The sequence below is a fragment of the Melampsora larici-populina genome, assembly GCF_000204055.1.
Source record: "Melampsora larici-populina 98AG31 unplaced genomic scaffold MELLAscaffold_58, whole genome shotgun sequence".
Classification (NCBI taxonomy): Eukaryota; Fungi; Basidiomycota; class Pucciniomycetes; order Pucciniales; family Melampsoraceae; genus Melampsora; species Melampsora laricis-populina.
In genome coordinates this window covers 424,229-447,660 of record NW_006768822.1, presented here as the reverse complement: position 1 = coordinate 447,660, position 23,432 = coordinate 424,229, and the positions used below count along the sequence as shown (strand labels likewise).

Sequence of the window (23,432 nt, the reverse complement as noted above, 5' to 3'; positions counted from 1 at the left end):
TTTCAAATCCATAGAAGTGTTTAACAAAAGTAAGGACAAACTTAGAGAAAGTAGATTGATTTGAACAAGTGAGGAGAAAGGGTTGGGCACCCGACCCAGCCAAATCTTCTTTGGGGTGTTTGTGACTCTCATCACGTCAGGTTTTGTGGCCCTTGAGTGCGGACTGTGAGCTCTTCAGAAGCCATCAGGCAGAGTTGGCCGGGCAGGGCCGGGGCCCAGTTGCATCCCTATCTTATATGATATATTTGATATTACAAGTTAATTTTGGGTACATGTATATGTACTCAGGGCTGACACTTTTGTTGAAGATGATTCTTATTTTCTATTAATTTCTCTTTTTCACTGTGGTTCTCAAAGGATTGAGGAAGAAGGAGTTATAGTGGAATGAATGGAGGGTAGTGCACACAAAATAAACTTTCTCTGAACATAATGAGAGATCAGAAATATGAGAAACTGGGGGAGCGAGGGGCCTGAGTATACTTGGGTCCGCAACACCCCTCAGAAGCTTCCATACATGTCACAATGGACTTTAGACCACTGTTTCAACCTTAGGGTAATCCATCATTTTATTCATCAAGTGCTTGTCTTTTGTTCTGTTGATCTGTGATTAGGATACCCGGCTTTTTCATCTTGAAATGACAACAACCCATTATTTACCAATCCCAATCATTGATCCCCCAGCTTCTGCTCCAACTTCTCTTTGTGGGCCTTATTTCCAATCACATCCCCATCATCCTCATCCTTGATCATCAAAAATCAAATCCCATATTTTGTTGTATGACTTTTCATTCCAGCTTCATGCTTGGAGATCATTTTTGGACTTATCATAGTTTTTGGTCATGCTCCTGAAGGACTTGGTATCACTCAATGTTGTGAAGGTTGTTTACCAAAATGGGAAAATTTCATGATGTAGCTTTTGGTTGGGCTATTGGTTTTGAAAAAACTGTTGGTAACAACTTTAAAAAATAAATAATTCATTTGATTGATAAGGATACTTTGAAAGTTCTTATAGATCAATGGTTTTCACATTCACATGGTCTCTTTCTTTCTTTCTTTCTTCTTAGATCAATTAGTTTGTATTCTAGTCTCATTTGGTTTGTTTGATTATTATTCATGTTTATGTTTTTGTTGTTTTTGTAAATTAGTGTGCAATCTCTTTTTGTGGGCCAAGGTTCATGTAATTTATCAATTTTGTGTTAAACTCATATGTACTATCTATACTCAGTAATCTTATACATTATACATTCTCATATTTGGGTTCAAAGATGCAATCTACATATATACACATGGGTTTTTTATGGGGATTGACAAAGATGAACAAGGTTATTTTCCTGAACCAAAGCAGGGTGATCAATGGATTTGGAAGTAGAACATGACTGGAACTTGTGATAGATTTGAAATCTAATTCCAAACCTTGTTGGGCTCATCCTTTGCAAGATAGTCATAATTGAACAACAAACTCTGTCACTAGTTAAGTTAATGGGTTCAGTATCTTCACCTGATAATTCTGGGGCAGGTAGATTACAACCTCCCATAATGTTTATCTCTCAAAATCAAAGGTTGTAAAATTCCGATTTGCCAATTGTTGCTAAAGTGGTATCAAGCTCTTCCTCGTAAATATGTTTATGAGTCCTTCCTTAAAAAAAATCATGGTCAGGGCAATAAATGAGAATTTCAAATATTGAGAAATGAGGTTATGAGTCGTTACTGTAAACAAAATATGAATATGACAATAAATCAGGATTGTTCATGTTGAGGAATAAATAATTGTGAAAGATTTGATGAAAAATCACAAAAATGATGCAAAAGGTCCGTAAGATAAGAAAGAATCAACAAAGACAAATAGAGCCAAAGTTACAACACAGTACATAAAGGCAGAACAATTATCATCCAAAATTGATGGTGAAGATCGCGGACTTAACCTCGCCAGCTACAGGATCCGCACCAGCGAAGATGATGTTGGCATTGAGTTTGATTGAAACTGGAAAGGAAACGGTGATGGCTCCGTTCACAGTCATTTGATAGGAGGAAGCGGAACGAGCGCTGACAAGTTTGGCTATATTATTTCACCAGATGTGTTAGCTTCAAAGGAAATGTAGGAGAAAATAAATCACGTGGAAGTGTGTGAGCAATTACCTGAGTCAAAGTTGAATTTCAGTTTACCAAATTGTTGGTAGCTTGCAAAGGCATTTATGAAGTCTGATAGAACCAACTCAATTGGCTTTGTATAATAAAGATGTAAGACTTTGATATTTATCGCTTACCTTGCTTAGTGTAGATTACTGTCGTGTCACCAAATGCGACGAGCTTTTTGGTGCCTTTGTTTCCAAGTATATCGTAGGCAGCACCATAATTCTGAGCTGATAGATAAGTTTGCATGTTCTTCAGGAGAGGAGTCAATGTGACAATGTCTTCTTGGGCGAAATCTGATAACCAAAACATGGGTAAGGAAATGAAAGGTAGCATAGTCAAAATAAGCGCTCTCACTCGATGACCACTTCACCGCCAGCGCATTTGACAAGAGGCCGACAAAGATAACGAGCGTAGATAAAAAGATTGTAGAGGTCTTCATGATACAGGTTTAATTGCAAGACGGATTGATTTGACTTATGAAATTGGAAGTCTTTGTTGAGCTGGAGCCTGGAATCCTTGATATGATCAGATGAAGGAAGAAAGACGGAGAACTGCCAGATTTTATACGTATGAAGTATTCAAGGAAACTCGTCTCCACAGTCTAGATTTGTTTCTCAAGAAGCCTGTCTGACCCATTCAGCCGGATATCCTCGACTCCACCCTCAGCTCCCAGCATCTACGAATGAGATCTTGTGAAGATTGGCCAAAGCGCGAGTCTGAAAGCTCTCTGGTGTACCACTCGATCCAATATATACATATCGATTATCCTCGGGTTTCCTTACATGATTGTTTCATGAACCTTTTTGATGGTCCAGATGCCTGAGCCAGGCTTGCATTTTCATCAATCACATTGCCTTCTGACTCAGCTCCACCCAAAACTGCTCCATTTCTCTTGACGTAGCAGCCATGCAATTCCGGGAAGGCACGCTCCAGAATCCAGATACTCCCGGTTACGATGTACTGGATCACTTCAGCAATCGGATTCAACTTAATTTCTGGTTCATTCTATGTATTCCCTGAATCCAAGATATCATCTGTGGGCAACTTACTGAACTATTGCTTGAATGCAAGTTAAGGGTTGAAGAGAGCAGAAAATGAAAATGCTGGAAGAAATCTTTTGAAGAAACTGTCGTACAGGATTTTAATCTTGACTTTGTATGTAAATTTGCAATGTTGTAATTTTCAATCTGATGTGATTGTGTAATACAAGTCCTTGTGTGTTCATCCATCAGGTTTTTTGTTTTGTTTTGTTCATCCTTGGTCAACAGTCAACTTGACTTCTTCGATTTGAAATGACTTCAACCCATTATTTACCAGTCCCAATCACTGATTCCTCAGCTTCTACTCCAACTACTCCTCATGGTCCTTATGCTCGATCAAACACCCATCATCCTCATCCTCGATCATCAAAAAGTCAAATCACATGTTTCATCCTAAGGCTTTTCATTCCTGCTTCATGTTTGGTGATCATCTTTGGACTTATCATAGCTTCGGGTCATGCTCCTGAACAACTCGGGATCACTCAATGTCGTGAAGGTTGTTTACCAAAATGGGAGAAAGTTCAAGATTTAGCTAAGAGTTGGGCTACTGGTTTTAAAAACACGTTTGGTGATCAACCTAAAAAAATTAAAATACTTCATTTGATCGATAAGGATACTTCGGAAGTGCTTATGGATCGATGGTTTTTACATTCACATGGTCTCTTTCTTTCTTCTTCTCAGATTGTTTATTTGAACTCTGACTGACTTGAAGTATCTTGTTTCAAACCTTGATCAATAGATGCCTTCTTGGCTCGAGATGATATTATCTCTTCTGCAGTACTATGGGGTCCCGATTTTGAGGGTTGGTCTAATTCTACAACCATATCACAGAATATCAAAACCAAATACGGTGCCGCCGATTTTTTCGATGCCGTGCTGGTCTATTTCAATAATGATCAAGTCAAATTTCGTCACATCGATCCTAAACCCTGGTTTGATGAGATCAAAGAACTTAGCTCAAAGGGAAAAGGTGTTGTGATCATTGACCGGCCTCATGAGATGAGAGATATGCGTAAAGAGGAGTTTTATACGCGTCAGTTGCAATTGTCGATCACCTGAAACATGGTCCCAAAACTAACTTCGCGTCTTGAAACATGGCTTTCGTTTTTTTACTATATCTCAGTGGCCAATGTCTCTCTCGTCCTAGCACCTTACGCATACGAACTATTGGACTATCGAATCAAATTTGCCACTCAGTCTCTCTTGGTCCATCAACCGCACTTTATCGATGCGGCCATCTTCTATCATCCAGCAGCAGGCCCACGACCAGAACCTATCATCATCGCTGGTGATCTCGGTGCTTTTTATCCATTCCGAGCTAGATTGGCAAACTTGATCCGTAATAAGACGCTCCCAGGTTGGATTCGTGGACATCCAGGGTACGAGGACATCAAGGACCCAAAGGATAGAAATCCACGCGTGAATGCAGCGAATCAAGAGCAACAACTAGTGGACTTTGGAACCGATTTTGGACACGCTAAGATTTGTTTAGTAACCGATAGCCGATGGGGATACTCTGTACAGAAATATGTAGAAGCAGCAGCAGCAGGATGTTTGATTGCAGGAAACATACCACTTGATAGGCAAAGTTGGTTCAGGGAAGGAATTGTACCCATGTCAAATAATGATACAGATGAAACAATAGTGAAAACATTGAATTGGTGGTTAGACCATGATGAAGAACGAATCAAGAAAGCTAAAAGTACTCAAGATTGGATTTTGAATTCATTTGGTATGGATCAATATGTGACTGATGTTTGGAAAATGATTTGGTTGGTGAAAGGTGGTCAAAGAGGTTTAATTCTTCCTTATGAATTTGATTTTCTTCCTTCTCCATTACCATTGGATGGTTAAATTTTCTTCTTGAAATGTTTTATCATTTATCTTTGATTTTGTGTTTCACTTTTCATTCTTTTTTTTCTCATCCCTTACCAAGCTTTTTGATTTGGACTTTTTTTTCAAGTCTTGATTATTATGGATAGCATTCTTGTTCTATTAGTCACCTTGTGAACTCTCTATTTGTGGACTTGATCTAAGCTTTTTGTAGTGTTGTACTACTTGAGTCTCAAATATTGATTCTGCTACTTTAGGAATGGAATTTGTCATTGCTGTGCATTTCATGGACAATTGTCATGGTTTTGGCAGGTTCATGGTACCCGATTCAAATTGACATTCCTTCATTAGACCATTCTCCAATGTTGTGGCTAAAAGGTCAGGGTCACCATGACTGATTCTCATTGACCAGTGCAATTGATATTAACCTTGCCATCTCTTTGAGGGTTTGACAGACATATTGATACACCTGTCAAGATTGTTCATGTTTAGTGATGGGACAGAACTAAGTATCTTTTTCACAACACCATGAGGGAGATCAACACTGGCAAGCAGGGACAAAAATATATGATGATTTGTCTGGCAGGTGGGGGGCATCCAACAAAAAGTGTTTGAACATACCCGCAATACAACCCCACACTTTCATCAATTTCTATCAAAATCTTCTTGAGAAGGAATTTTGAGCTGTGCTACAGGCAGTTCTATTTGTCCTGTTTGACCATATCTCACCTGAGAAAAGGGCAGTTTGGATGGCCCTTTGTATACTAGGTTCTTATAAGTTACGTCTTTCAAACGGAAACAACCAGTGTGGACAGGTATATAGCCAATTTTTATGACTGGGCTGGGGTCACAGCGTGAGGGATAGAGAGAGAGACCAATTCTGGCTTCAGGTGATATAGTTATGGTAGCATAGAGAAGAGACTCAAGAGCAGCTACACAGTGAGGTTTGGTACAAGGGTGGCTCTAGTATCACACCTGTCACAGGTCTGTGACATACCCAGGTCATGTGACATACATTGTAACAACATTCCCCCTCTACAATCAAACTCCCTTGATTGGCTGTCTTGCTCCAGGGCTTGGCATTAAAAGACCTGGTGCAAAATACGATGGCCACTCTTGGTACCCCCACATCCTTTGTTACCTTCTATTATCTTCTGGGGCTGTTGAAACCTTAACTTGAACCTGTTGATAATTTCTTGAGCATTCTGGATGGTTGTTTTGGTTCCCACAAACCCTCTGATTTATTGAAACTTTTCCACAAAAACAGGTATTTGTCCTTCCCCTTTACAAAGCGGACATAACCACAACATCAAGGGTCAGTAATTAGGTGTGGCTGGAATGTTTGTGGAGCCCTGTGAGGCCAGTGTCTACCTTCGCCATGCAGACTGATTGCGGCTGTGATTCCAGATACAGTAGAGATGTATCCCACAATTGCCTGACTCTGGGTTGGAGCCCAATCCTACCTTCAATGAAACCCCACAATTGAGGTAAATCCAACCAGTTCCCAATTTCACACTCCAAGTCATTCAATCTTTGTCCACAAAAGCAGGCCTGAACTAGGAGCATGAAGGCTTGGCCCATAACTCTGTGCAGGTGTGATAGATCCCACATTCACATTCCTTTCAACCTTTATCAACCCTAACTGGGATTTGTGTACAGAGTTTGTCACATAGCACAATTCAGGTTTCTTGGCCGTGTTCTCAGAGCAATAATTAGTCTATCACATAAGGAGAGTACCAGGAGATTCATGTGATCCAAGAGGCTTGCCCAAGCAGAGAGTGGCAAGCTTACCTGCATGTAACACAGTGGCAGATTTAGAACTAAATATACCCTTTTGCTATATTGATACATACAGGCAAGAGCTTTGTAAACCCAAAACCCTGTCTGTCATGGCATTTGCAGTGAAGTCCACATCTGCAGGTCAGTCACATATCTATCCATCCTGATTTATCCAGAGATTCAAAGCAAGATGAACATGCTTAACATCTTTTGTCCAACAAAGGAAAGAATTGGCCTTGATGATGGGGTAATTTTACCTTGTCCTTGTACCAGGACACATATTCTAAGGAGCTACATATAGCTTGTGATTGAAGTTCAGAACCCTACAGATATAAATCTGAACTCTCTAAAAAGATAATTCCTTGATGTTTTTGAAGATCATATTCTCTATCTAAAGAACGCAAAGAAGGATAACTATTCCCACACAAATATTTCCATGAAAAAGACAGAGTAAATCAAAAATAACAATGCAAGCAAAGAACTATATATGATGAAAGGTAAGTGTTTTATCACATGGTCTCAAACCACCAAGATATTGCCTGGAACAATATCATGTGACAGAAAAGTTGTGACTATGGATAAAAAGAAGCTTTGTAGGAGAAATAAACAATACATAATCTACCAATGGATTCAAACTTCTTGGTTTCCAAGTTTGAATTTATTTGATTGTCAATATAAGGGTTAAAAATTTGAAGGAGTGTTATTGAAGTCATCTTTGAAGGAAATTGAATTCAAATCAATCAAAATTTTCCTAACAGATAAAAATTGACACAGGGTTATCCTTCAAAAAAGCCTTTCAAAGTTCACAAAAGGGATGTATGCACACTCCAATCTTCAAAGGGAAAGAGAAAAAAACTTCAGTTTATTGCAGATGATGTATTCTCAGATTGACTTGATAAAATTGTAAAGCCAACAAAGGCCATTTAAGACTCAAATCAGGAGCTTATACCATAATTGAAATACTAACTGTTGTTATTGTTGATCTTATTTTTCTTAAGCTGACATGCACCAATCTTTTTAGATTTCATAAATTAGTTTATAACAATAATGTTGAGTTTTTTTCTGGCAAGAAGACCTTTCAGGAAGTCAAATCCAACTTTGACCGTAAAGGCAATAGGAATATGGAAGCTTCCAAGAAGCTAGGGTGTGTCAGATGTTAAATGTATGTACCGCAGGTAATTCGACTGCCAGTTGGTTGGTCGTTTTAAAATCCCTCAGAATGGAAATGTAGAATTCATGTAAATACTTTGAGTCTTGATTTCAAGGTGATCAAATGTTTGTCAATGCAATATGCGAGTTGCATCTCATTCATTTGGATTTTGATATGTACATTTTTCTCGAATTCAAACTAATTTTGATTTTTATTTCCATGAGTCCAAGCAACAAGAAGAAAAAACAAGAGGATGGACATTTTTCGAACTAAATCAGCTATAGGATTGTTCAACCTGAATTTTTTCAATGGTGATGATCATGTTCAGTGAGTTTTTCATCCGTCCAATCTTCAAAACCATCGTCCCACTAATGATGATAAGACAGAAAACATCAGGACATTTCAATCTTTTATTGGTAAAAAAAGAAACGGCAGTGATTCACTTACCCTCCTTTCTAACAATTTTATTTTCTCTGCATTTTTCTTCTTCGATTTCATGATCTTTTGCCAATCTTTGAATTCTATGTCATCAAGTAAACAATCATCAAATGCAGTTTTGATTAAATTCTTTTGATTTTCATCAAATTCAGTTCCAATCATCACAATCTCTTGTCTTCGATCACCCCAAGGTTCTTCAAAATCAGATAAAATTGCCTTAACCACTTCCGGTTCATCTGGCCAGTCTTCTTTTGGCATTTCGCAATACCATCCACCTCCTCCGCCAATTGTCAACATTACTCCGGCTTGAGACCATTCACCAAACTTGACACAATTATAAAACCAACAGTCAATATTCGAGAGACTTGAAAGAAGTAGAGATATGGACTGATGAAATAAACTTACCATCAGAGGTCTAGTTGCAAGCCAAATGAAACCTTTTGATCTTAGTAAAGTTGCGAAAGTTGATGAAGCTTGTTTTGATTTCAATCTAGCCTTTGGATTCAGTTGAGGCTGTTGCAAGGTTCGTAAAAGTCAACTCAGCTTTCCAATGAAGACATTTTGAGATTTGATTCAAATATTTACCTGTTTCTCATCAATTGAATCTGTTTCAGTCTCTTCGTCTTCCTCTCCATCACTCCCACTTATCTCTTCTTCATCTTCACCGTCGTCGACATATTCATCTTGAATAACCACAAAGACCTATTTCATAAAAAATGCGCGATCTAAATATCCTTTTGAATTCAAATCTGAGTATTCGAAAGAAACTAACCTCTCTGATCATTTTCCAAAGCCGAACAGGAGAAAATGGTCGACGAGCACGATACACAAAGCTACCAATCCCATATTCTTCAGTCTCTGGTAATACCTTTTCACTAAGACTTTTAAGCCATCCCATACTCATAGTAGCTTTGGTATAATCAAAAGTACCTGTGTCTAAGATCTCGCGAAGATCGATTCTAGAATATTTAGAAAGTAAAATCTTGGCTGTCGGATTTAAAGTTTTAATCAATGCTTTGATTTTTAAACATTCATCTTCTTTGACCAAGTCAGTTTTATTAATCACCACTACTTGAGCAAATTCAAGCTTGATGACAAAATCATTGATCAGCTTAGATCAAGTAAAGAAAGACAGAAAAATCGTCACTTACTTGATCAACTAAAAGATCGGATATATTCCTATCATCTTCTTCTGGTACATCTTCAGCTTCATTACGATCCTACGATGAGAAAAACATTCCCAAAGTCAATTCTATCACAACTCTGCTCTCAAACCATTCATCAATTGAAGTTAATCATACCACAAGGAAATCGGCTGTATGAAAGTCATTGAAGACATTTACAGCATCTACAACTGTAACAGTTGTATCAAGGATTGCGATACTCGAAAGTCCTCCGTTAGCCAAGATTTGCTGGACTTTGATATTTTGATCTTTCTTTTCACCATCCACTTCCATTTGATGTTTCATATCTTCAGAAGCTTGTAACATCATATCTGAAAACTCTATTGAAAACTAAAACAAGAACCAAAAGATCATCAAATGATGGATATGTCAAAAATCAATTTTTCCTTTGTCTTTTCACGATGATGAAGTAGTCAATTTTTTCACTCACCGTTTCAGCTACTTGCATGGGTTCAGATATCCCAGTAGATTCAATCACTAACCAATGAATACTTTTATCTTCAGCTAAATTTCCAATCTCTTCTAATAAATCACCTCTAAGTGTACAACAAATACAACCATTTTGCATTTCAATGATCCTTTCTTTTGAATGATTGATATGATGAGATTTCAAAATTGATGCATCTATATTGATTGTACTTAGATCATTTACTATTACTGCTAATCTGCCTAGTCCATGATTTGAAGTTAGAATATGTTCTAGAAGTGTAGTTTTCCCTGAGCCTTTTTTTTAAAAGAGTATCAAAGAAAAGGAAATTATTAATATTGATTTTTCATTCTTGGAAAGAATCTTGTTGAGTTGTGGTGTTGTTTTTCACTTACCTAGAAATCCACTCAAGAGGGTCACTGGAAGTTTCCCTTCTCTCGGTGGTTTATTTGTAGGTGCAAATCGAGTCAAACCTGTTACCAATCAAAGGATTGATCAACATTGTAGTAACCTTTCATAATTTATTAAATGGCATTTTACTCTCACCCTTTGATTCATTTTTGATTTTTGATTTGATTTGAGCCACCATGGTCGAGATAGATGGAAATGTATCAAAAGTTGAAAGATGTCTTTAATAATGAATTAGAAACTTCGAGAGAGATTGAGTGATAGAAATTTAATTTATAAAAAACAAAAAATGGGATCTCAAATGATCATACGATTTTCGAGATTGATGGTTTATAAACCAAGAGATGGGTATATATCATCAGTTATACAATCTTCTTTTTATGATTGCTTTGAATTCGAACAATACCCTTCCAGTGATGATAACTAGTAAGGTATCACAGCTTTCCATAATTCAAAACTCAAAGTTTATCATCGTGAAATAATCTACGTACGTAACTGAAGAACAAAGCTGAATCTGTCACCGCTGAGGTACTCTTCAAGGAATGGGGACCTATGAGGAGCTCAGCGGAAAGGAGAGAACTAAAGTTGATCAATTACTTCAAAAACCCTTGCGGAACATTTCTCAAAGTATTCAAAGAAAAAAGAATTCTGCACAAAACCATTTTCTCTTATAAACTCGCAGATACAGTCAACTACTTATAGCACAGGCCTCTCGTGATAGCAAGCGGGCTTATTTGCAGATTCAAACATAATCTTTGGACACTTATTACTGAAGTTTAACTTGAGCATGATTAGGATTGAACATGAGTTGTGGATCAGGCGTGTCAGGCAGTACATACATGAAACCCAGTTTCCGAGACTTACGATACCAAATCCCCCAATGGGAAGACTGCACGCTCGTGAGAAAAGCCACCAATGTCTGACGTATCGCGCTTCTCTGAAGGACTTACGCAGTCTAGTTCGATTGTGCGAGATATGTATAGCAGCCAATAATTTTGTTGGAAGGTTAGGCTTGTCAATCATCAAGACAGCGACTTCACGTCGAAGCTATTGCATGTGAACATTTTGATTTCCAAGATGAGTATAAATGTTGGCTACAAGTAATTAACATCCTACTCTAATGAGAAGATGAATATGAGGATTCTCAAACATCCGCTAGTATATTAAGGTGAATCGAAGAAGTAAGCTCTCAAAGGACATCTTAAGCCTTGTTAGTCGGTCGGTCAAAGAATTCCAGCAATGGTTTCCTTGATGGTTTTCCACTAAAGTCAAACAATCGATCAAATACAGATCAGTCCCTGCATCACACACCAAAAGCAAAATGAGAATTTGTTCCAAAAATCCAAACTTACTTAGCATTCTCCTTGAGCCCAGCAATCAAAGCTTGACTTTTTGCAGGTTGGCATGCGATAGATGGCAGGAAAGATGCTGTCAAAAACTCTACAAACTCGTCACCACGAGTATTCAACAACACGTGAAGCAAGGTAGCGACCTCTGCCATTATCACTTTATAACATCAAACCAACAAAACAAAGGTGAGATCAAATCAAGTCTGCCTTCAGAAGATTGACTTACAGTACGATTCAGCATCGCTCCAATCGAATTTTTGTTTCTTAGGAAGAGAAAAGCACAAAGGGATGACGTGATCATAGAGGAAGCGTTCGAATCCGGGTACAGGAGCAGGTTCAGTAGATTGACATGGTTTGAGCCACGTTGATGTCATTCTATGTAAAACACCAAATCCTAAACGAAGATCAGGTAGTAGCGCCTCTTCCGAAGCCAACTGCTGAATGATAGTCTGTAAGATTGATTCCAGATGACATAGATTCCCTAGAAAGAAACAAGAACATAAAAGTCCGATCACAACGAAATTCAGACAACCATCGATCTTGACTTACGTTCAGATAAGAATATAGTATGCATGTTTGCACTGATGATTGAATTGATTAAAGTGAAATAGGCCCGTCTGAGCTCAGACTGGGTGATAATATCATCAGTTCCCGTGCTTGGTTGACCCAAGAAACCTACGATCTTCGAGACAAGTGGAATCAAAAGACTATCCAATAATGTGCCAAATTCAGTCTATGTGAGCAAATATAGTCAAACAAGATCAGTTGATGTGACTTGGGTAACCGGCGCTATGCTGATGAAGCCATCCTGACCTTGTATCTGTGAATGAGCTGTCCGATAAATGGTAGAAAGTCCACAAATTCGGTAATGGTCAATTTGTCCATGAGACAGTCTATGAAAACTGGGACATGGGAAAGTGCTTCGATTCCGATAGTGGCGACAATCTTGTGAAACGAGGATCTTGCCTGTTTGACAATTGCAAAAACGTCAATACCACAAGCCACAACTGAGGTAACGACATCGGACTGACTGCATCGCGAATTATTCGAATCTCATTGGCTGCTTTTGTAGCTCGAATGATCTCGTCAGTCGCGTTTTTGAACAATATGGGCCACTCTAAGGTAGGTGCGTCAGGCCGAGGAGAGCTATGAACAGGCAAGTCTGGAAAGCCTTTGGCGATGGCGCCAACGGCCATGATGCAGTGATGCACATTGAGGGCTTTTGTCAAGTCCGCCAGTTGGACCGGCACATTAGGCGGCGCAAGTAACAGGCCATTCGTCAAGGGAGATATAATACGCTGCAAACCCATTGTCTGTGCTTGTGGATCGCGGGAGAATGATGACAAGAGTACGCCAATAGCTTCGAATAGGTACAGTTGACTATCAAATGTGGATGGAAGTAATACTGCTTTGGAAAGGATCTCTGAACCGTTTACTGCCCCACTCGAGGTAAGATCTTGAGGGACTTGAGCATCAATCACAATAAGATCCTGTGAAAACAAGTATTCAGATTGGCGCGTGTAGGAATGCGAGATGGGATACTTACTTGTAGTTTGTCCAATATCAAATGGGATGTTTGGACGGGTATGTGGCTCTGGAACGCTGGCTTCTCCAAGAATAAGAATCGATAGAACAAATAGGCGCATCGAGATCGTATACTGTGGTTAGGATGATGTACTCCCCTGGATCCCAGTCAAGGACATGAATCAGCAATCCATCTAGCTGACACTTGACTGAAATACGCACCTCTCGTCGAGAAAGGCAGGTAAGATGTCACTGATGACATTTGGGCAGATTTCGAAAAAGTCGTGGTAACGGACTACACATTCAAACCATTGAAGTGGAATCGAAGGATGAGGGAATTGTGTGATACGAGACTGTGCAGTTTTGAGTAACATCATGCCCAAACTCGTAAGGGGATACTGAGAATAATTGATTTTGTGATCTCGGTTCTTGTTTGCTTTTTTGGTTTCCTCAGCCGGAATCGTAAAGTACGTCCAAGGTCCTGCAGGATTGCAACCTGTGAAGAGTCCTCTGGCATCAGGTTTCTATCACTCAGCTGTAAGACTTTGGCGATCAGGAATATTTAAATCATCTTTACCTTTTAATGCTTCACCATAGTTGTACAACATGTACAAACACAATTCGGCTTCTTGCCATGAGAGTGTTTGTCCCTGAAGACCTTCACCACTGACTTTGTCCAATACATTGGTAATCAAGGCCTGTGTGATTTCCTGGAATGTACTTTCGTCAACTGATGCGATCGAATCTGCTAAAACTTTCATCTGTTTCCGGCGATCCAGGAAGATAGTGGTGTCTTCGTCTTCAGTCTCTCCTGCAGGAACTGGGGCATGCCATTCTAAATCATCATCTGGTGGATATTGCATTGTGAGGATTACAAGTCGCAAGAGTTGAGACAAGAAAGATCTCTTTTCTGGTGACATATGTGAATCTGGAGCCGTCCTTTTATCCTTTTTGTACCGGTTCAAAAGACTTGAGGCAAAAGGTATAACTGCTAGTCGAATAGCAGGTGCCTTTTCTTCGAAGAACATCCAAAGTAGTGGAAATAGTGAAGAGGCCATCTGCAGAGCTGCTGATCGTACATCCAAAGGAGTTGAACTGTCATCGCATACTTTGCACAACTCGACTCCCATCCCATTCAAGATCTTCGCCAGTTTCGCACCGAATTGTTCTTCTTCCTCATCATACTCAGTTTCTTGAGTATGTTTTTGTTGGCGTTCAGTTTGGAGGGCGAGAAGTACGTCAGTGAGTTTAAGCCAGTCAAAAAGCTGAAGCCGATTGACTGCAGGCATCCCCTTTGTCACAGTGCAAATCAAGGCGTCACCAGCAGCAAGGCGAATGTTGACTTGAGGTAGACGAAGGGATTGGTACAGAAAGGGGATCCATGTAGGTGTCACAATTAATGAGATATCAATCCATGAGACATAATCTTCGACTACTCGGATACCCATCTCCAGACATTCTACTGCCATCTTGCCCTTCAAACCCACACGTGTAGTCTCTTGCTCCGATAAACCTTGTAAAGCTTCGGCAACGATTCCGAATGTTTCTTTCGCGATTCCAGCCGCGTCCCTGTCTCGAACCGCGTCTCGCATTTCGGTATCCTTTGCCAATCTCGCGTAAGGCTTATTGAGTCGCAGAACGGAATCGGAGAGCTCGGTAGAAATTTCATGTAGCAGTCTTAAATAGAGGTCTGTAGTGCGAGGATTGAGAGCAGGTGGATTTGAAGAAGGATTGGCCGTGCCAGTGGGATGACGCCTCAAGAGGGCAGCGAAAGAAGTAAGAAAGTCTGGCCAAGTGGTTGTGTACGCCTGTAGAAAGATGAGGAAAAGTGTCTGGACGAGTTTGTTGCGAAGATCTGAATTGAGATCAAACAAAATGAGAATCAGTATCTGAAAATCTAACTCCAATTGAGAACGCGAAAGTTCAAACTGACATCCTAAACCGTTCTCTCCAGCACCTTCAACAAATTCACGAATGATGTAATCCCACAATTGATTACGTATGGTCTGACAACATTCTCGCGCGGCAGAAGATTCTTGTTGTTCGGAACTATGGATAGGATCGTGAGCTACTAGTCAGCAATATTCACTCAAGCCGTTTGCTAGAATTCTACCTAGAAATCAATCACACACCTCATAGTCAAGTGCAACATGGCATCTACCAATTGTAGTCCAAACAATCGAGTTTCTCCAGGATATTTATATGTCCAATTTGAAGAGCCATCTTGAGAGGGTCCACCGGCCAAGAAAGCCATCAAACCAGCTTGCCATGCTTCAGTAGGATTCTCGCGTACTTGCTGTAATAATTGAAGACCTTGAGATTGATGTGGACCTGGAGTGAGAGCGGCCAGAACAGCTTGATGTAGTTGCTCATCCAAGCCAGCCATGAGGAAGATATTTTGAATTGAGATAAGTAGTTCTTGATGAGAAGTTGATATGATATGATATGGTATTTTGTATTTGGTCTTGAAGCAGAAAGAGAACTTGGACTGTGATTTGTGATTGAAGTTTCAAATTTCACATGAACGCGATCGGGACACTTGATATTTCTGTACACATGTAACAAATCCAGTGACAGGTGATTACTTAATCCGGTTTTGCATCACACTGCCAAAAATTGCTCACCATCACTTTGAAAGTGCAGATCGTCATCTATTGCCATACACAAAACCTTCAAAGGTATGTGAATATCAAGGCAAAGAAAGTAGTATTTGTGTATCTAGCTAATAACCGTTTCGGAATTGGGAACCCAGGAAATGGCCTATCATTGTTCCTTGAGATAAGTTTCTATCGGCCTATCTATGTTGTACATTCAAGAAGTTGGCGCGGGGTTCTGGACTGATGGCGCGCCGGCGCGCCAAATAAGGCTTGCCACAATCCGCGCCTTGGCTGGTGGCGCGCCGGCGCGCCAATCTTTTTCAAAAGTCGCTTTTTTTTCTTCGAGACTATCATTCTCAAGGGTGGAACACCATTTGTTCTTTGATTGCAATCACAAAAATGATGTAGATTGGTCTAGACATCATTTAAGTTCCACTCGGTATCTACATCTTCAATTACAACAACTTCACGACCCAGACCGTTGATATTGACAACATCGCCTGCTTTAAATTGGCCCAAATCAAAAAACTCGTTGATCAGCCCATCAAAACTGTCATCAATGATGTTGTTGATGTCAGCTATCTCTGCAGAGTAAGCTCCAGCCTCAAAGATGTCGAAGTCGTCGGGTTGATTGAACAAAGGAGAATCGTTCGGTTGATCAACCCAGTCGTCTTCTGTATTCGCGACCGGGGCGTCTTTTGGGCGCTTGATGACTGGTTTTGAGGCCTTGATTCTATTTCCTTCCTTTGAAAGGGCTATATGAAGCTGTGATAGCATCTTCAAAAGAGCTACTCGCATCCTACTTCGGCGCTTAGTCTTTGTTGCAGACATCTGGGAGAAAAGACTCTCGATCCCGCCGGCGTGGGGAACAATTTCCAAAACTCGGATCGCGAGTCGTTTCAAAGGGTTTGCTCGAGAAGTTGATGGAACAGCACGCCAGTAGTCAATAGGTCGATCGACTGAAAGTTAAAGCGATTCAATGCTCAGCATGTATGACGTCGCTTTGAACTTTAAAAGAGTCTCGTTATTACCTTTCGATTTGGGGCTGTACTGACCACTTTGTTCAACATATGCCAGAATTTCTTGCTTGAGGGTGCGAGCATCTTGCAATGTGTAATCCCATTGTTTGGCGAGTGATAGGATCATGAGGATCATGTTTTCTAATGGATACTTTGCCGATGTACACCACAGGGTGACTTTGAACTGGGACCACGTGAAATATAAGTTGGGTATGACCACACCGAGTGGTTGTGTAGACCAGGTGAAAGCAGTGTGAGTGTGGCTACGTGGCCCTCACCCAATGCTTGTCACCTGCTCTACACGTTGAGGAAAAGACCACGTTGGCATGGCGTAGTTTACCAGCCAATCAGTGGGTGAGCTGGTTGGTCCAAGCGCGACCTGCCAGCGAGGTGCTCAGCATGCGATTTAGCTTGCGTGCCGGTGATACAAGCTGATTTGCCTGGTGAGCACCTCGCTGGCATGTGAGCTAACCAGCCAGGTGCTCAGCAGGCGATTGAATTTAGATCAGGTGCTCAGCACGTGATTCAGGCCGCATTGTAGTGAGTAAAAGCTCTCACTGAGCTGACCTCTATTTTTGTGTTTCATTATCAGGCCCAACTTCACACTTAATAATTCTCATAATCAATTACATTTCTTTTCTTTTGCAAATATCAAAAGAAAATTCAAAAAAAAACCAATACACCACTTTTCTTATATACAAATTGTTTTGATAGAACTGTTTATTCACATCTCCCTCACTCCAAGACTTCATCTCTAGACCATGAAGACTATACTCACATAACAATGCATAAATGATTAAAAGAAATTCACAAATCAATATCAGTACAAATCAAATCAAAGAAGATAGAGAGAAGTTGATTATCTAAGACATCATTACATATTTTGGATCTAAGTGTCTCGATCAAATTAAATTATTACATAACAACCTTCAAAAAAAAATGAGTTGATTGAAACTGTCTGATTGTTAAGTATACAAGACCTATAATCCTTCATGATTGGGTGAAGATCCTAAAATATCGATCAATAGTTCAAACAAACAACGTAACAAGTGCATCAGCATCAAACTCAGAAGATGACATAAAACAACAAGACAATGACTTACTAGACATGAAATCAAGATAAGCAAACTAGGGATGATCAGAGGTAAATAAGAGAAGTGTTGTGGTGAAGATAATTGCCATTGAAAATCGAGGTGACTAAACCAATACCCATTATAAAGAATCTTACTTGATTCATTGGTAAGAAAGCCATCTCTTAACAATCCAACTTTTCCATCTAATGTTGAAGCTTTCAAGTCCATATGAGCCTTACGTAAGATCGTCCCGCTGGCGCTTCATAACATCCTTGTGATTTCACTCCAATAAATTGGTTCTTGACTATATTGATTCGATCAAAGTGGGAGTCGTGAGTTTGGTTTCCAGACTTCAGTGAGAAGTTCGGGATCGTGTGTATGTAACAGGTTTGTTCACAGATGTGACACATCAGAAACCGTGTACGGTCAAGAATCAGCTTGATCTTGTTTCAAATCCAAGAAATCTAAACATTGTTTTCAACAACGCAACTGAGAAAAAGAACAAGCCAAGCGCACAGCAACAGCCGCCACCGTCATAGCTGCTGGTAAGTCCACTGAACGTTCTGGAAGTACAGCTACCAGTACATTTAAATCAAGATAACCCGCTCCTTACAAATTGATTAAACTCTCTCTGGCCTTGGTATTTGACTCGCTTCACCTAATCGATTTACCAGTATGCTGAGCTTTATCAATTGTCTAGTGGGTTGCATGTCTGTGGTAAGTTTCCAACTTTCTATCCTTTTCACTTGTCATTTTCACCCAAATTCAATACTAATGTGCGTTCTTTTGTTCATGTTTTTCATCAATTTATCGATCACTTTGTTCTCATCTTCAAACACTCCACGTAAGTGTAAGTTTCCCCCCCTAAATGACCTTTTCACCGTTGATTGTCATGCTTATTTGTATTGATAGTAAGCTCATATTCTGTTTTGTGCTTCCTAATGATCTAGTTTAATATGAACATTCAATACTAAAGGGGGTTTTTGTTCACGTTTTTGTATCAATTTATCAATCGTGTGGTTCTCATCTCCAAACACTTCATGTAATCGTAAGTTTATCCCGTTTTAAATTCTGTTTCGCCTTTGATTTGAGTGCTTGTTTGTATTGATGATAAGCTAATGTTCAATTTTGTGCTACTTAATGATTGGTGCTATTGCTTACCCCCCATCAAGGTAACCACTTTCAGACAACTCACACCTTCAAGACCAATTAAATACTACTCTCTACTGCACGTGAATCATGTTCTTTCTGCAAAGGATAAACATGGTAAATGATTTTTGCAGGCCGGTACAATGATGATGAAGGTGTAGGTAGCATAGATAGCCTTAGCATACCTTGACATCTGCCTCCCTTCAAAACCATCATCATTGTGCCAGCCAAAATTATCAATAATCATCTTGTCAGCATACTGTATGTATTTAGATACTATAGACAAATCACCCAGGACCTCCATTAGTCTTTTTTTGATTTTTGCAATGTTTCCATTTATTTCTTCTATTACAAGCATACTGTATGCACGTAATCATGAACAGTTGATTTTTTTTGTGAGTAACCCTGTACAAATGGCCTGGTTATTGAGCCATGATGAGGCTGAAAGAGTACTGTGGTCACAAGCCATTCAGGCTGACATTTTTTGGTGTTGTGAGCCATCTCACCTGGCTATGAGGTATGATCGCTCACCCCATGAACGGGTGAGCCATCACACTTTAGCTACTCACACTGGTTGTCACATGTAACTCAGAATGGGTATTACACTGTGGACAGCTTGTGATTTGGTGGCAGAGACCTTTTTCACGTGAATCTCACGTGCCAGGTGCCCCGTGGTGTAGCAAATCGAATTTGAGTTGGAATCAGGAACAGTGAGATGATGTAGATGTTGTCTTTAAAAGCTTGACTCCGCTTGTGGAGAATCTGAATGCAGTGATCTTTGAATTCGTGGTAGCGATCATACACTTCTAGCTTTCTCATTTCAGTGTATACATAAGCCAGTTGATACCAGATGTCGGAAAGACATGTGTTTGCATGCTCTAGTTCAGCCAATGCATCAACAACTAATCGGAGAAACTTGGTAAGAGCTAGGTTTGCTGTGAAATGGTCCCGATCGTTGATCAATTGTCGAATTTTTTCGGGAATGGCGGGGACATCGGAGGTTGGATCGGCTTCGAGTTCAAGCCATTTTTGAAAGCCAAGCTCATGTTCGGCAACCGAAAGACAGACCTTTGATAGTGAAAACCATCTGGTATCACAGAACGTAGCAAGGCCACGAGGTACATTGTTTTGCGCCCTCCATTGTTCAAGATGTTCCGAGTAAAAATAAGATTGATTGAAGTATTTCACAAGCTCCTGATTTCCGTTTACTACTGCTGACATAAGAGGATGCTTTACAATGTCCTTTACAATCAAGTTGAAGACATGTAAGCAGCAGTTTACATTGATGATATGCGGATTCTCGGTTGTGATTGTTCGCTGGAAGATTAACAAATCAAAATCAGAACGGGGAGATGATCAAAGATCAATGGAAAACTCACTCGAAGGGAAATCATTGAGCTAGGTGAGTCAGTAACAATTGCTGTGATGGAGGACCATTTTATATCAAGGTTATTGAAGCTTTTCTTCAGAGCTGAGTGGATGTTCAAAGTTGTGTGTCGACGCGAATGGAGATCGAGGATGTCAACAAACTCTTTGACCGAGGTCCCTTTCAAAAGCATTACCGCATAGACACTGTTTTTGGATGTGTCAGACCAGCCATCCAAAGATACAGTAAGGTTCTTCTCGGTTTGAAGCTGTTTTTCCATTCGGAGGTGATTCTCGGAATGCAAAAATGGGAGTATCTTTGTCATCATTGAGTGTCGGGTAGGTAACTTGTATGGTGTACGAGCAAGAGCTTCTTGGTATTGCATAAAAAAAGGGTTAGAGAGGAACCCCAGAGGAATGTGACCAGTGATCAGTGCTTTCATTAGAAGGACATGAAGCTCATCGGTTTTGCATTCATCCAATACCGTGAAATGATGGAGTGTCCCCATATGAAATGACTTAGGTGGTATCGTGACTTTGATGGTGTTAGGCGAGTGTATCCCATCTTGAGAAATGATTTCATTTGACCGACTTTCTTCAATTGGATTTTCTTTTCGTTTCTTGAGTTTCATCTCGGATGTGTAGCCCTGGTAGTAGGTGGATTTGTCTGAAGTTGATATTGAACTGCATTGTTCATCAATATGTTTGTAAAGAAGTTCCGGCCTGCCTTGTATAACCTCCTTGCAGTGTGTGCATTGGGCTTGACGTCGATGAGCTGATGGATCCAAGCTATCAGACATGAGAAAGCCCCACCATCGGGAGCCATTTCTATCAGTTGGTTTGATCCACTTTTGATTATTGGACATGATATATAGTCGAAGCTGGTGATGTTCTTGGATTTGCAATTGATGAATGAGCCAAAAATCTATTTGTGGTCGTCTTTTTTGTATCAAGCTTCCAGAAGCTTCCCCCAAGACTCAACCCCAGCCTAATTATCCAGGACTGGCGCGCCAGCCCGTTTTTGAAAATCAGTTGGCGCGCCGCATCGCGCCGCGCCCGGCGCGCCAGCAGGCCTCGCGCCGACATCTTGATTGTACATACATATCAGGTTAGTTTGAGAAACACTCGGAGTAATGAGCTACCGGGGATGTTTGTGTGATGTTCTTGATGTGGACCTGAGCTTGGAACTTGATAGCACACTTCTAATGTATGTAAGATAAAAATCAATTTGAGCTGATTTCTATCAAAATAAATACAACACCATGAAGAAATGTGAAACAAAAAAAACACCAGAGAAAGGAAATTGGAAAAAAATTGATACTCTAAAAGTTGAACCCAAGAGTAAATTAATCTTGATGATCAGAGTCTCAAAAAGTTCAGGTAAGTATCAACATGGAAAAAGTAGGCGGAGTCCAAGATGACCCGGAGAATAAAAGCGTGTTGTTCCATGATGAAGCAAAAAGAGCTTGTAGGATATCGCATGTCCCCTCATTGTAACAAATGTTGAGAAGTTCACTGAATGAAGCCCAATCATTCGACCATTATTCCATTCCATCAGTCATCTCCTTCAGTACGCCTTGCCTTGGCCACACGAGATGTTGAATTGACCCTATTTCTGTCAACTGAGCACAAACTCTTTTCCAAAAGTCTATTGCATGGTTCCGGCCTGTTCCGGCTACATATCGAACACCATAGTGTCTATGTCATATATGTATGTCTAGCATCAAGTCAAAGTGAGAACCTGTGGCTGTTCTTCAGCAAAGGGTGGCTGACCACAAACCCGTGGCTAAAGGTATAGCCTGACTGTTTATAATGGATAAGGATTAAGACAGAACAGTGACATTCGACATTGAAATGTGTTGGCTATATAAAAGCACTTTTGATAACGGAACATGATTTCTTATAGACCCTATCTGCTTTTACTAGACTTGTTGTCTATTTGCTTCTCTGCTGTTAACTTCAGCAAGAATTCAAACTTTCAGTCGCTCTTTAACTTGTGAAACAGATTTACGTTTTGTTCTCTGAGATATGTCTTGGAATCGATCAATGCCCATCTTTCAGCTTTTGCTCCTTTTTATACTTGCCGCTGATCTCGGGTCTCATATGTTTGTAGCTGCTGATGCTATAGAATGCACCTTCGGTTGGAACAGAAAAGGCTCCAAAGGTCCATGGAGTCAGTCAAATATTTCACTTTAGTCTGCAGTTTTTCACTCCCAAACCGATTATTCATCCTTTGTATCTCGAGATATCGTGAACTGACCAAAACTTTAAACATCATCTTGATGCTCAAAGGCTGTAAAGACAACGCAGCAACAGATACGGTACTGGTATTGTACCTGCAATACCAGTACCGTACCTGAGGAGACGGTACTGCAAAGAGGTAGTACCCAGTACCGTACCCTGGATCAGATACAGTACTGAGTACCGTAACCCTGGGTTGAGATTGCCTTATGCCTCCAAGGCCAGTACCGTACCCCTTTCAAGAGGTAGGTACGGTACTGTACCGGTACCTGATTGGCAAATGCTGGTACGGTACAGTGTCGTACCTAGGCAGGTACTACTCGGTACTGTGGCAAGTACCTCTTTGGTACTGTGGCAAGTACCTCTTTGGTACTGTGACAAAGCAGCCATTGTATTGACCAAAAATCAAAAGAAGACCAAAAGAACATGTTGAAAGTGATAAACAAAAATAAGAATAGTAACAAACAAAATTGTGTCAGTGGTGCCACTTGACAAGAAGGACAAAGGCTATCAAGTCCCTTGGTGCTTCAGTACCATTCAGAAACAGGTACGGTACGGTACAGTACCTGGGTTCCCGGTACTAGTCCAAAGCAGTACCCAGTGCCGTAACTGTGTGTCAGGTACAATACTGAGTACCGTACCTGAAAATAAAAATGGGTCTTGAGCCCCTCCAGTATCGTACCTGGCACCAAGTTACGGTACTCCCGGTACGGTACTGAGCAA

The 23,432-nt window shown here is 40.2% G+C and overlaps 4 protein-coding genes across 4 annotated transcripts; 1 reads left to right on the top strand and 3 right to left on the bottom strand.

The window, feature by feature from the left end:
* Positions 1-1,620: 1,620 nt before the first annotated feature.
* Positions 1,621-2,726, bottom strand: MELLADRAFT_79235 (uncharacterized protein; the record flags this gene model as incomplete). The annotated part of the gene is made up of 4 exons (XM_007416216.1): positions 1,621-2,056; positions 2,137-2,199; positions 2,265-2,426; positions 2,488-2,726. The coding sequence occupies 4 exons, from the start codon at positions 2,570-2,572 to the stop codon at positions 1,887-1,889; spliced, it is 480 nt and encodes a 159-aa protein (XP_007416278.1).
* Positions 2,727-3,327: 601 nt separating this feature from the next.
* MELLADRAFT_73176 (Hypothetical protein) lies at positions 3,328-5,321 on the top strand (the record flags this gene model as incomplete). The annotated part of the gene is made up of 3 exons (XM_007416238.1): positions 3,328-3,831; positions 3,913-4,206; positions 4,297-5,321. 3 exons carry the CDS (start codon positions 3,426-3,428, stop codon positions 5,025-5,027), a joined length of 1,431 nt encoding a protein of 476 aa, XP_007416300.1.
* Positions 5,322-8,240: 2,919 nt separating this feature from the next.
* MELLADRAFT_39712 (uncharacterized protein) lies at positions 8,241-10,410 on the bottom strand (the record flags this gene model as incomplete). The annotated part of the gene is made up of 9 exons (XM_007416215.1): positions 8,241-8,303; positions 8,383-8,697; positions 8,779-8,886; positions 8,959-9,075; positions 9,146-9,460; positions 9,525-9,593; positions 9,675-9,853; positions 9,984-10,280; positions 10,380-10,410. Coding segments are annotated over 9 exons (1,494 nt in total), but the record flags the coding sequence as incomplete, so codon positions are not given.
* A 1,183-nt stretch (positions 10,411-11,593) lies between these two features.
* Positions 11,594-15,651, bottom strand: MELLADRAFT_93268 (uncharacterized protein; the record flags this gene model as incomplete). The annotated part of the gene is made up of 11 exons (XM_007416214.1): positions 11,594-11,654; positions 11,745-11,898; positions 11,968-12,222; positions 12,291-12,474; positions 12,555-12,707; positions 12,773-13,231; positions 13,288-13,423; positions 13,488-13,773; positions 13,843-15,120; positions 15,199-15,314; positions 15,398-15,651. The coding sequence occupies 11 exons, from the start codon at positions 15,649-15,651 to the stop codon at positions 11,594-11,596; spliced, it is 3,336 nt and encodes a 1,111-aa protein (XP_007416276.1).
* Positions 15,652-23,432: the final 7,781 nt, after the last annotated feature.